Source organism: Oncorhynchus kisutch, unplaced genomic scaffold (assembly GCF_002021735.2).
Source record: "Oncorhynchus kisutch isolate 150728-3 unplaced genomic scaffold, Okis_V2 Okis07a-Okis12b_hom, whole genome shotgun sequence".
In the NCBI taxonomy this organism is placed as follows: domain Eukaryota; kingdom Metazoa; phylum Chordata; class Actinopteri; order Salmoniformes; family Salmonidae; genus Oncorhynchus; species Oncorhynchus kisutch.
In genome coordinates, this window is record NW_022261984.1 from 14,352,588 (window position 1) to 14,366,381 (window position 13,794).

At 45.3% G+C, this 13,794-nt stretch overlaps 1 protein-coding gene across 2 annotated transcripts in view; it reads right to left on the bottom strand.

The window, feature by feature from the left end:
• Nucleotides 1–8,497, bottom strand: part of LOC116360164 (uncharacterized) — a 9,153-nt gene extending 656 nt beyond the window's left edge. Inside the window, exons 1-4 of one of the 2 annotated variants that reach the window (XM_031814963.1) lie at nucleotides 8,308–8,497; nucleotides 7,833–7,901; nucleotides 223–278; nucleotides 1–64 (exon numbers count right to left, since the gene is read on the bottom strand). The exon at nucleotides 1–64 is cut by the window's left edge and continues 656 nt beyond it. In XM_031814963.1, coding sequence (XP_031670823.1) covers nucleotides 1–64; nucleotides 223–278; nucleotides 7,833–7,875 — 163 coding nt within the window. In that variant the 5' untranslated portion in view covers nucleotides 7,876–7,901; nucleotides 8,308–8,497. Of the gene's footprint in view, nucleotides 65–222; nucleotides 279–7,832; nucleotides 7,902–8,039; nucleotides 8,075–8,307 lie in introns of those variants that run through there. The other variant, XM_031814964.1, reaches the window with a different exon arrangement.
• Between the last annotated feature and the right edge of the window lie 5,297 nt (nucleotides 8,498–13,794).

A 13,794-nucleotide genomic window follows, 5' to 3' on the forward strand; every position in this document is an offset into this window, starting at 1 on the left:
AGACCAGCCAGGAGTAGACCGAGAGAGGGGAGATGAGGAGCCTGGAAATGGCCAGAGGAAGAGCCTGGAAAATGGACAGAACGATAAGTTACTTCTCTTCCCCAGTCTTGAATATTTCAGCCACATCTACAACAAAATGGTCCCCATCTTCAACGTGCATGTACACAAACTGTTGGGCGGCGTCATGATTTCCCCCCCCCCCCCAGTACATTATAGACTGACCTGATCACAAACACTTCCTTGTTGGTTGACGTCAGACCTGTGGGCATTCTGAAGCCCTGAGGGGAGGAGAGAGGTGAAGGGTTAATATTTACACAGCAGAGAGTAGTGGGGGGGGGCACATGTTCAATAGTGCTCGTCGTGTGGAAACATCAGTTGTTGAGGCCCCAGCTAACAATCGTTGGTAGAAAGAACCCGTTTGTGATGTCACCCGGAACGTTCCCTTGGATGTTCGAGCGTCTAGTTCTCCCTCCCCCTCCCTAACAATCGTTGGTAGAAAGAACCCATTTGTGATGTCACCCGGAACGTTCCCTTGGATGTTCGAGCGTCTAGTTCTCCCTCCCTAATAATGGTTGGTAGAAAGAACCCGTTTGTGATGTCACCCGGGAATGTTCCCTTGGACGTTCGAGCGTCTAGTTCTCCCTCCCCCCTCCCTAACAATGGTTGGTAGAAAGAACCTGTTTGTGATGTCACCCGGAACGTTCCCTTGGACCTCCCTCCCTCCCAAACATCTGCGGTTGCCGTTCGGTATTTAAGGCTATGCGGCCTTCCGCATTAGTCAAAGCGTTTGTACGTCTTGAGCGTCGAGGAGCGATCGTACGTATCCAATGAACTGGTCTGCACAGCACACACCCGTAGTCATAGTAACCAATGAACTGGTCTGCACAGCACACACCCGTAGTGATGATCGCCAGACAGCTAATTACGAGTAACTAGCTGAACGAAAATACATTACTTTTTATATTGAACCTTTATTCAAAAATAGGCAAGTCAGTACTTTAGGTTTTGGGAGTCCTTTTCCTAGTGCTTGACATAGGAGCTCCCCCCTTCCCCTCCCCTCAGCTAAATTAGCCTACATTTCAGCCTATTGTATGTGTATTTCACACTATGTTGAGGTAAAATAATAATCGGAGTATAATGCTTGTATGGATGTCAACTCCCATGTTCATTACCTGTATGCTAGCTATGCTACCAGCTTACGCGGACAGGAGTTAGCATTTAGCAGTCACTTCTTCTAAACCTGAAAAAAAAAACAAAAGCTTCTACAACCTATTGAGCATGTTTTGGGGTAAAAGTTAGGAGAATATTCCCTTAAAAACGCAGGAATCCTTCATTAAATGAAACTGCCGAGTCCGTTTGTGATATTTTACAACGACAAAGAAGTTAACTGCAAACCACCAACATACAGTAGGGGCAAACAAAGTATTTAGTCAACCACCAATTGTGCAAGTTCTCCCACTTAAAAAGATGGGAGAGGCCTGTAATTTTCATCATAGGTACACTTCAACTACGACAGACAAAATGAGAAGAATTTTTTTTTTCTTCCAGAAAATCATGAATTATGAATTTATTTGCAAATTATGGTGGAAAATAAGTATTTGGTCACCTACAAACAAGCAAGATTTCTGGCTCTCACAGACCTGTAACTTCTTCTTTTAAGAGGCTCCTCTGTCCTCCACTCGTTACCTGTATTAATAGCACCTGTTTGAACTTGTTATCAGTGTAAATATAAATACTTATTTTCCCCCTCTGACATCATCGCAGGCATGACAGAAAAGCCCTCGGCTACAACAATAACGAGCGGAGCCATTTCCCCCACTAACACAGGTTCCATCATTAATGTCAAACAGAACTTTACCCAGAACGCGGATACCATGGGAATGTCGCGAGAATGTTCCGGTGTCCAGTTTTATCTGAGGGTTAGCAATTCCCCATGAAACATGTGTTGGTTGCTGCTGAGAGAGCTGATTAGTACGTCCTGTGTTGGTTGTGGCTGAGAGAGAGAGAGAGAGAGCTGATTAGCGTTGGTTGTGGCTGAGAGAGAGAGAGAGAGAGCTGATTAGCGTTGGTTGTGGCTGAGAGAGAGAGAGAGAGAGAGCTGATTAGCGTTGGTTGTGGCTGAGAGAGAGAGAGAGAGAGAGAGCTGATTAGCGTTGGTTGTGGCTGAGAGAGAGAGAGAGAGAGCTGATTAGCGTTGGTTGTGGCTGAGAGAGAGAGAGAGAGAGCTGATTAGCGTTGGTTGTGGCTGAGAGAGAGAGAGAGAGAGCTGATTAGCGTTGGTTGTGGCTGAGAGAGAGAGAGAGAGAGCTGATTAGCGTTGGTTGTGGCTGAGAGAGAGAGAGAGCTGATTAGCGTTGGTTGTGGCTGAGAGAGAGAGAGAGAGCTGATTAGCGTTGGTTGTGGCTGAGAGAGAGAGAGAGAGAGAGAGAGAGAGAGAGAGAGAGAGAGCTGATTAGCATGTCCTGTGTTGGTTGTTGCTGAGAGAGAGAGCTGATTAGCATGTCCTGTGTTGGTTGTTGCTGAGAGAGAGAGCTGATTAGCATGTCCTGTGTTGGTTGTGGCTGAGAGAGAGCTGATTAGCATGTCCTGTGTTGGTTGTTGCTGAGAGAGAGAGCTGATTAGCATGTCCTGTGTTGGTTGTTGAGAGAGAGAGCTGATTAGCATGTCCTGTGTTGGTTGTTCCTGAGAGAGAGAGCTGATTAGCATGTCCTGTGTTGGTTGTTCCTGAGAGAGAGAGCTGATTAGCATGTCCTGTGTTGGTTGTTGAGAGAGAGAGCTGATTAGCATGTCCTGTGTTGGTTGTTGCTGAGAGAGAGAGCTGATTAGCATGTCCTGTGTTGGTTGTTGCTGAGAGAGAGAGCTGATTAGCATGTCCTGTGTTGGTTGTTGCTGAGAGAGAGAGCTGATTAGCATGTCCTGTGTTGGTTGTTGCTGAGAGAGAGAGCTGATTAGCATGTCCTGTGTTGGTTGTGGCTGAGAGAGAGAGCTGATTAGCATGTCCTGTGTTGGTTGTGGCTGAGAGAGAGAGCTGATTAGCATGTCCTGTGTTTGGTTGTGGCTGAGAGAGAGAGCTGATTAGCATGTCCTGTGTTGGTTGTGGCTGAGAGAGAGAGCTGATTAGCATGTCCTGTGTTGGTTGCTGAGAGAGAGAGCTGATTAGCACGTCCTGTGTTGGTTGTGGCTGAGAGAGAGCTGATTAGCATGTCCTGTGTTGGTTGTGGCTGAGAGAGAGCTGATTAGCATGTCCTGTGTTGGTTGTTGAGAGAGAGCTGATTAGCATGTCCTGTGTTGGTTGTTGCTGAGAGAGAGAGCTGATTAGCATGTCCTGTGTTGGTTGTTGCTGAGAGAGAGAGCTGATTAGCATGTCCTGTGTTGGTTGTTGAGAGAGAGAGCTGATTAGCATGTCCTGTGTTGGTTGTTGAGAGAGAGAGCTGATTAGCATGTCCTGTGTTGGTTGTTGAGAGAGAGAGCTGATTATCATGTCCTGTGTTGGTTGTTGCTGAGAGAGAGAGCTGATTAGCATGTCCTGTGTTGGTTGTGGCTGAGAGAGAGCTGATTAGCATGTCCTGTGTTGGTTGTTCCTGAGAGAGAGAGCTGATTAGCATGTCCTGTGTTGGTTGTTGCTGAGAGAGAGAGCTGATTAGCATGTCCTGTGTTGGTTGTTCCTGAGAGAGAGAGCTGATTAGCATGTCCTGTGTTGGTTGTTCCTGAGAGAGAGAGCTGATTAGCATGTCCTGTGTTGGTTGTTGCTGAGAGAGAGAGCTGATTAGCATGTCCTGTGTTGGTTGTGGCTGAGAGAGAGCTGATTAGCATGTCCTGTGTTGGTTGTTGAGAGAGAGAGCTGATTAGCATGTCCTGTGTTGGTTGTGGCTGAGAGAGAGCTGATTAGCATGTCCTGTGTTGGTTGTGGCTGAGAGAGAGCTGATTAGCATGTCCTGTGTTGGTTGTTCCTGAGAGAGAGAGCTGATTAGCATGTCCTGTGTTGGTTGTGGCTGAGAGAGAGCTGATTAGCATGTCCTGTGTTGGTTGTTCCTGAGAGAGAGAGCTGATTAGCATGTCCTGTGTTGGTTGTGGCTGAGAGAGAGCTGATTAGCATGTCCTGTGTTGGTTGTTCCTGAGAGAGAGAGCTGATTAGCATGTCCTGTGTTGGTTGTGGCTGAGAGAGAGCTGATTAGCATGTCCTGTGTTGGTTGTGGCTGAGAGAGAGCTGATTAGCATGTCCTGTGTTGGTTGTTCCTGAGAGAGAGAGCTGATTAGCATGTCCTGTGTTGGTTGTGGCTGAGAGAGAGCTGATTAGCATGTCCTGTGTTGGTTGTTGCTGAGAGAGAGAGAGCTGATTAGCATGTCCTGTGTTGGTTGTTGCTGAGAGAGAGAGCTGATTAGCATGTCCTGTGTTGGTTGTTCCTGAGAGAGAGAGCTGATTAGCATGTCCTGTGTTGGTTGTGGCTGAGAGAGAGCTGATTAGCATGTCCTGTGTTGGTTGTGGCTGAGAGAGAGAGCTGATTAGCATGTCCTGTGTTGGTTGTTCCTGAGAGAGAGAGCTGATTAGCATGTCCTGTGTTGGTTGTTGCTGAGAGAGAGAGCTGATTAGCATGTCCTGTGTTGGTTGTTCCTGAGAGAGAGAGCTGATTAGCATGTCCTGTGTTGGTTGCTGAGAGAGAGAGCTGATTAGCATGTCCTGTGTTGGTTGTTGCTGAGAGAGAGAGCTGATTAGCATGTCCTGTGTTGGTTGTTGCTGAGAGAGAGAGCTGATTAGCATGTCCTGTGTTGGTTGTTGAGAGAGAGAGCTGATTAGCATGTCCTGTGTTGGTTGTTGTTGAGAGAGAGAGCTGATTAGCATGTCCTGTGTTGGTTGTTCCTGAGAGAGAGCTGATTAGCATGTCCTGTGTTGGTTGTTGTTGAGAGAGAGAGCTGATTAGCATGTCCTGTGTTGGTTGTTGTTGAGAGAGAGAGCTGATTAGCATGTCCTGTGTTGGTTGTTGCTGAGAGAGAGAGCTGATTAGCATGTCCTGTGTTGGTTGTGGCTGAGAGAGAGAGCTGATTAGCATGTCCTGTGTTGGTTGTTGCTGAGAGAGAGAGCTGATTAGCATGTCCTGTGTTGGTTGTTGCTGAGAGAGAGAGCTGATTAGCATGTCCTGTGTTGGTTGTTGAGAGAGAGAGCTGATTAGCATGTCCTGTGTTGGTTGTTGAGAGAGAGAGCTGATTAGCATGTCCTGTGTTGGTTGTTCCTGAGAGAGAGAGCTGATTAGCATGTCCTGTGTTGGTTGTTGCTGAGAGAGAGAGCTGATTAGCATGTCCTGTGTTGGTTGTTGAGAGAGAGAGCTGATTAGCATGTCCTGTGTTGGTTGTTGCTGAGAGAGAGAGCTGATTAGCATGTCCTGTGTTGGTTGTTCCTGAGAGAGAGCTGATTAGCATGTCCTGTGTTGGTTGTGGCTGAGAGAGAGCTGATTAGCATGTCCTGTGTTGGTTGTTCCTGAGAGAGAGAGCTGATTAGCATGTCCTGTGTTGGTTGTTGCTGAGAGAGAGAGCTGATTAGCATGTCCTGTGTTGGTTGTTGCTGAGAGAGAGAGCTGATTAGCATGTCCTGTGTTGGTTGTTGCTGAGAGAGAGAGCTGATTAGCATGTCCTGTGTTGGTTGTTCCTGAGAGAGAGAGCTGATTAGCATGTCCTGTGTTGGTTGTTGCTGAGAGAGAGCTGATTAGCATGTCCTGTGTTGGTTGTTGCTGAGAGAGAGAGCTGATTAGCATGTCCTGTGTTGGTTGCTGAGAGAGAGCTGATTAGCATGTCCTGTGTTGGTTGCTGAGAGAGAGCTGATTAGCATGTCCTGTGTTGGTTGCTGAGAGAGAGCTGATTAGCATGTCCTGTGTTGGTTGTTGAGAGAGAGAGCTGATTAGCATGTCCTGTGTTGGTTGTTGAGAGAGAGAGCTGATTAGCATGTCCTGTGTTGGTTGTTGCTGAGAGAGAGCTGATTAGCATGTCCTGTGTGTGTCAATAGGATGCAGTGTGTTTTTGATTATTGACATGGTATTCTGTTTTCGTCCCGGAAGGTGCTTAGGCAAGAGGCCTGCGGGCATACATATTCCTGTAGTATATTCACTGTCTATACACACAAAGACCTGGGTGGACCATCCCCTGTATTTTGGTTAGGGCACCAGGTGGTGCTAAGTTAGGTAAGTACTGGGTAGGCAGATAAGGTAGGAGAGGGTAGGTTAGGTGAGTACTGGGTAGGCAGATAAGGTAGGAGAGGGGAGGTCAGGTAAGTACTGGGTGGGTAGGCAGGTAAGGTAGGAGAGGGTAGGTTAGGTGAGTACTGGGTAGGCAGATAAGGTAGGAGAGGTTAGGTAAGTACTGGGTAGGCAGATAAGGTAGGAGAGGGTAGGTAAGTACTGGGTAGGCAGATAAGGTAGGAGAGGGTAGGTCAGGTAAGTACTGGGTAGGCAGGTAAGGTAGGAGAGTGTAGGTTAGGTGAGTACTGGGTATGCAGATAAGGTAGGAGAGGGTAGGTTAGGTATGTACTGGGTATGCAGATAAGGTAGGGTAGGTTAGGTTAGGTATGTACTGGGTATGCAGATAAGGTAGGGTAGGTTAGGTATGTACTGGGTAGGCAGATAAGGTAGGAGAGGGTAGGTAAGTACTGAGTAGGCAGATAAGGTAGGAGAGGTTAGGTAAGTACTGGGTAGGCAGATAAGGTAGGAGCGGGTAGGTCAGGTAAGTACTGGGTAGGCAGGTAAGGTAGGAGTGTGTAGGTTAGGTGAGTACTGGGTAGTCAGATAAGGTAGGAGAGGGTAGGTAAGTACTGGGTAGGCAGATAAGGTAGGAGAGGGTAGGTTAGGTATGTACTGGGTATGCAGATAAGGTAGGAGAGGGTAGGTTAGGTATGTACTGGGTAGGCAGATAAGGTAGGAGAGGGTAGGTTAGGTAAGTACTGGGTAGGCAGATAAGGTAGGAAAGGGTAGGTAAGTACTGAGTAGGCAGATAAGGTAGCAGAGGTTAGGTAAGTACTGAGTAGGCAGATAAGGTAGGAGAGGTTAGGTAAGTACTGGGTAGGCAGATAAGGTAGGAGAGGTTAGGTTAGGTAAGTACTGGGTAGGCAGATAAGGTAGGAGAGGGTAGGTAAGTACTGAGTAGGCAGATAAGGTAGGAGAGGTTAGGTAAGTACTGGGTAGGCAGATAAGGTAGGAGAGGGTAGGTCAGGTAAGTACTGGGTAGGCAGTTAAGGTAGGAGAGGGTAGGTTAGGTATGTACTGGGTAGGCAGATAAGGTAGGAGAGGGTAGGTTAGGTAAGTACTGGGTAGGCAGATAAGGTAGGAAAGGGTAGGTAAGTACTGGGTAGGCAGATAAGGTAGGAGAGGTTAGGTAAGTACTGAGTAGGCAGATAAGGTAGGAGAGGTTAGGTAAGTACTGGGTAGGCAGATAAGGTAGGAGAGGTTAGGTAAGTACTGGGTAGGCAGATAAGGTAGGAGAGGGTAGGTAAGTACTGAGTAGGCAGATAAGGTAGGAGAGGGTAGGTAAGTACTGAGTAGGCAGATAAGGTAGGAGAGGTTAGGTAAGTACTGGGTAGGCAGATAAGGTAGGAGAGGTTAGGTAAGTACTAGGTAGGCAGATAAGGTAGGAGAGGTTAGGTTAGGTAAGTACTGGGTAGGCAGATAAGGTAGGAGAGGTTAGGTAAGTACTGGGTAGGCAGGTAAGGTAGGAGAGGTTAGGTCTGTACTGGGTACATTCCTATGTAAACATGACTCAAGGGAACCATCTCTAAAGGTGTGGGAACATTTGTTGTTAGCTGGGGGCATCGTATTTGACCAGAGTCCTATGGGTCCTGTTGTTTTACTCACAGACAAACAGCAGGACGAGAGCCACGACCAATACAATCTTCATCTTGTTTCAAACTCCCGCTCTAACCTCTGGAAGAAAAACATATATTTTTTTTATTTTTTATTGTATGTCGTTCTTGTTTAACTGTTCTGTACTCCCCATCTATTTGAAATGTGTAACAGCAAACGGAGATCCTAATCAACAACAACAACAAAAAAAACACACACAAGAGGTTCAACCACCCCCTTAGTTTCTGTCGCCTTGGGCCTAAACGTGGTGGTCACTTTGCAAATACACAATACACCAGACCTGGGCACTTCTACCCCAGCTAACACACCTGACTCCAATAATCACCTAATCCTGATCTTCAGTTTGGAATGTGATTAGTTTAAATCAGGTGTGTTTGCTGGGGATGGGGGATGGATGGGGGGGGGGGGGGGGGGGGTGACACCCAGGCCTGCGCTACATCATAGGAAGAAGTGAATAGCTGCTCACCGTTTGTCTGAATGAAGAGGGCCACCTGTTTTCATTAGTTAAACTATAGCTGGTAAATACACAGGCTTTTTTCCCCCATCAGTTGACTACCCGAGTCTATCCTCCTCTCAAACACTGCCTGACCCAGGTGAAAGCTAGGCCGTCTAATGAGCATCTTTCAACATACTGGTTTTCACCAGTAAAGAGCCTGGATTGGTTGATTGGTCTTCTTTGTAGGATGGGCAAGACATGTGACTGAGTCCTAATGCCACATAGAGGTGGATAGAGGGCTGGACAGGAGAGTAGAGAGAAAGACTAGCCCATAGAGGTGGATAGAGGACTAAGGGCTAGACAGGAGAATATAGAGAAAGACTCGCCCATAGAGGTGGGTAGAGGTCTAAGGGCTGGACAGGAGAGTAGAGAGAAAGACTAGCCCATAGAGGTGGGTAGAGGGCTGGACAGGAGAGTAGAGAGAAAGACCAGCCCATAGAGGTGGATAGAGGGCTGGACAGGAGAGTAGAGAGAAAGACTAGCCCATAGAGTTGGATAGAGGACCCTTCTTTGCAGCTGTGCCATAATGTCTTCTGTGACAGCAGGTATGTATATACTCTGCCCTTCTCCCCGATGTGTGACCCCATAGATTTCACTGCCTGGATATAAGAGTAATGGACTGGTGTCAGGAACATCGTGGAATCAGAATTGGGCTCATTGAGTAAAGAGAGAGAGAGGGTGAAGAGAGAGAGAGAGAGAGAAGAGAGAGAGAGAGAAGAGAGAGAAAGAGAGACAGAGGGAGAAGAGAGAGAGAGAGAGAGAGACAGGGGGGAGAGAGACAGAGAGAGACAGAGAGAGAGACAGAGGGAGAAGAGAGAGAGAGAGGGAGAGACAGAGACACAGAGAGAGAGAGAGAGAGACAGAGAGAGAGAGAGAGAGAGAGACAGAGGGTGAAGAGAGAGACAGAGAGAGAGACAGAGGGAGAAAAAGAGAGACAGAGAGAGAGAAAGAGAGGAGTGGAGAATCATCTCTTATGTTTAGGCAGGTGACAGGTAGCGTCTGTTCCTGCTGGTGCCCCCTGCCCCCGGAGCGTACACCCCCCCCCCCCCCCAACCAGCGGGAGTCATTATCACAGCTGGGGGGGAGGGGGGGGGGGCAGTCACCACCCCACCCTAAATGACCATCTCACCCTTCCATTAAGGTTCTCACCCCTCCTCACCCCCTGCTGTGAGACCAAGGAGATCTCAGAACAAACAACTGGGATGTGTTCATTAGAGCACACCGTAGAAAAAACATTTTGCAACAGAAGCAAAACAAATGTTTAGGAACAAAAACAAGAGTTTCTATTGGACAAATTCAGGAAGTTCCCTCCCCTTTAAGGTCCTAGTGAATACACCTCTGGTCTCCTTTATAAACTATAGCCATCCTCATTATACAGCCTTTAGGTTCCTATTGAATACATTACACTATAGCCATCCTCATTACACAGCCTTTAGGTTCCTAGTGAATACATTACACTATAGCCGTCCTCATTACACAGCCTTTAGGTTCCTAGTGAATACATTACACTATAGCCATCCTCATTACACAGCCTTTAGGTTCCTAGTGAATACATTACACTATAGCCATCCTCATTACACAGCCTTTAGGGTCCTAGTGAATACATTACACTACAGCCATCCTCACTATAGAGCCTTTAGGTTACTAGTGAATACATTACACTATAGCCATCCTCATTATACAGCCTTTAGGTTCCTAGTGAATACATTACACTATAGCCATCCTCATTACACAGCCTTTAGGTTCCTAGTGAATACATTACACAGCCTTTAGGTTCCTAGTGAATACATTACACAGCCTTTAGGTTCCTAGTGAATACATTACACAGCCTTTAGGTTCCTAGTGAATACATTACACTATAGCCATCCTCATTATACAGCCTTTAGGTTCCTAGTGAATACATTACACAGCCTTTAGGTTCCTAGTGAATACATTACACAGCCTTTAGGTTCCTAGTGAATACATTACACTATAGCCATCCTCATTACACAGCCTTTAGGTTCCTAGTGAATACATTACACAGCCTTTAGGTTCCTAGTGAACACATTACACTACAGCCATCCTCATTACACAGCCTTTAGGTTCCTAGTGAATACATTACACTACAGCCATCCTCATTACACAGCCTTTAGGTTCCTAGTGAATACATTACACTATAGCCATCCTCATTACACAGCCTTTAGGTTCCTAGTGAACACATTACACTACAGCCATCCTCATTACACAGCCTTTAGGTTCCTAGTGAATACATTACACTACAGCCATCCTCATTACACAGCCTTTAGGTTCCTAGTGAATACATTACACTACAGCCATCCTCATTATAGAGCCTTTAGGTTCCTAGTGAATACACCTCTGGTCTCCTTTATAGACTATAGCCATCCTCATTACACAGCCTTTAGGTTCCTAGTGAATACACCTCTGGTCTCCTTTATAGACTATAGCCATCCTCATTACACAGCCTTTAGGTTCCTAGTGAATACATTACACTACAGCCATCCTCATTATAGAGCCTTTAGGTTCCTAGTGAATACATTACACTATAGCCATCCTCATTACACAGCCTTTAGGTTCCTAGTGAATACATTACACTATAGCCATCCTCATTACACAGCCTTTAGGTTCCTAGTGAATACATTACACTATAGCCATCCTCATTACACAGCCTTTAGGTTCCTAGTGAATACATTACACTATAGCCATCCTCATTACACAGCCTTTAGGTTCCTAGTGAATACATTACACTATAGCCATCCTCATTACACAGCCTTTAGGTTCCTAGTGAATACATTACACTATAGCCATCCTCATTACACAGCCTTTAGGTTCCTAGTGAATACATTACACTATAGCCATCCTCATTACACAGCCTTTAGGGTCCTAGTGAATACATTACACTACAGCCATCCTCACTATAGAGCCTTTAGGTTACTAGTGAATACATTACACTATAGCCATCCTCATTATACAGCCTTTAGGTTCCTAGTGAATACATTACACTATAGCCATCCTCATTACACAGCCTTTAGGTTCCTAGTGAATACATTACACAGCCTTTAGGTTCCTAGTGAATACATTACACTATAGCCATCCTCATTACACAGCCTTTAGGTTCCTAGTGAATACATTACACAGCCTTTAGGTTCCTAGTGAATACATTACACAGCCTTTAGGTTCCTAGTGAATACATTACACTATAGCCATCCTCATTATACAGCCTTTAGGTTCCTAGTGAATACATTACACAGCCTTTAGGTTCCTAGTGAATACATTACACAGCCTTTAGGTTCCTAGTGAATACATTACACTATAGCCATCCTCATTACACAGCCTTTAGGTTCCTAGTGAATACATTACACAGCCTTTAGGTTCCTAGTGAACACATTACACTACAGCCATCCTCATTACACAGCCTTTAGGTTCCTAGTGAATACATTACACTACAGCCATCCTCATTACACAGCCTTTAGGTTCCTAGTGAATACATTACACTACAGCCATCCTCATTATAGAGCCTTTAGGTTCCTAGTGAATACACCTCTGGTCTCCTTTATAGACTATAGCCATCCTCATTACACAGCCTTTAGGTTCCTAGTGAATACACCTCTGGTCTCCTTTATAGACTATAGCCATCCTCATTACACAGCCTTTAGGTTCCTAGTGAATACATTACACTACAGCCATCCTCACTATAGAGCCTTTAGGTTACTAGTGAATACATTACACTATAGCCATCCTCATTATACAGCCTTTAGGTTCCTAGTGAATACATTACACTATAGCCATCCTCATTACACAGCCTTTAGGTTCCTAGTGAATACATTACACAGCCTTTAGGTTCCTAGTGAATACATTACACTATAGCCATCCTCATTACACAGCCTTTAGGTTCCTAGTGAATACATTACACAGCCTTTAGGTTCCTAGTGAATACATTACACAGCCTTTAGGTTCCTAGTGAATACATTACACTATAGCCATCCTCATTATACAGCCTTTAGGTTCCTAGTGAATACATTACACAGCCTTTAGGTTCCTAGTGAATACATTACACAGCCTTTAGGTTCCTAGTGAATACATTACACTATAGCCATCCTCATTACACAGCCTTTAGGTTCCTAGTGAATACATTACACAGCCTTAGGTTCCTAGTGAACACATTACACTACAGCCATCCTCATTACACAGCCTTTAGGTTCCTAGTGAATACATTACACTACAGCCATCCTCATTACACAGCCTTTAGGTTCCTAGTGAATACATTACACTACAGCCATCCTCATTATAGAGCCTTTAGGTTCCTAGTGAATACACCTCTGGTCTCCTTTATAGACTATAGCCATCCTCATTACACAGCCTTTAGGTTCCTAGTGAATACACCTCTGGTCTCCTTTATAGACTATAGCCATCCTCATTACACAGCCTTTAGGTTCCTAGTGAATACATTACACTACAGCCATCCTCATTATAGAGCCTTTAGGTTCCTAGTGAATACATTACACTATAGCCATCCTCATTACACAGCCTTTAGGTTCCTAGTGAATACATTACACTATAGCCATCCTCATTACACAGCCTTTAGGTTCCTAGTGAATACATTACACTATAGCCATCCTCATTACACAGCCTTTAGGGTCCTAGTGAATACATTACACAGCCTTTAGGTTCCTATTGAATACATTACACTATAGCCATCCTCATTACACAGCCTTCAGGTTCCTAGTGAATACATTACACAGCCTTCAGGTTCCTAGTGAATACATTACACAGCCTTTAGGTTCCTAGTGAATACATTACACAGCCTTTAGGTTCCTAGTGAATACATTACACTATAGCCATCCTCATTACACAGCCTTTAGGTTCCTAGTGAATACATTACACAGCCTTCAGGTTCCTAGTGAATACATTACACTATAGCCATCCTCATTACACAGCCTTTAGGTTCCTAGTGAATACATTACACTACAGCCATCCTCATTACACAGACTTTAGGTTCCTAGTGAATACATTACACTACAGCCATCCTCATTACACAGCCTTCAGGTTCCTAGTGAATACATTACACAGCCTTTAGGTTCCTAGTGAATACATTACACAGCCTTCAGGTTCCTAGTGAATACATTACACAGCCTTCAGGTTCCTAGTGAATACATTACACTACAGCCATCCTCATTACACAGCCTTCAGGTTCCTAGTGAATACATTACACAGCCTTCAGGTTCCTAGTGAATACATTACACAGCCTTCAGGTTCCTAGTGAATACATTACACAGCCTTCAGGTTCCTAGTGAATACATTACACAGCCTTCAGGTTCCTAGTGAATACATTACACTATAGCCATCCTCATTACACAGCCTTTAGGTTCCTAGTGAATACATTACACAGCCTTTAGGTTCCTAGTGAACACATTACACTACAGCCATCCTCATTACACAGCCTTTAGGTTCCTAGTGAAT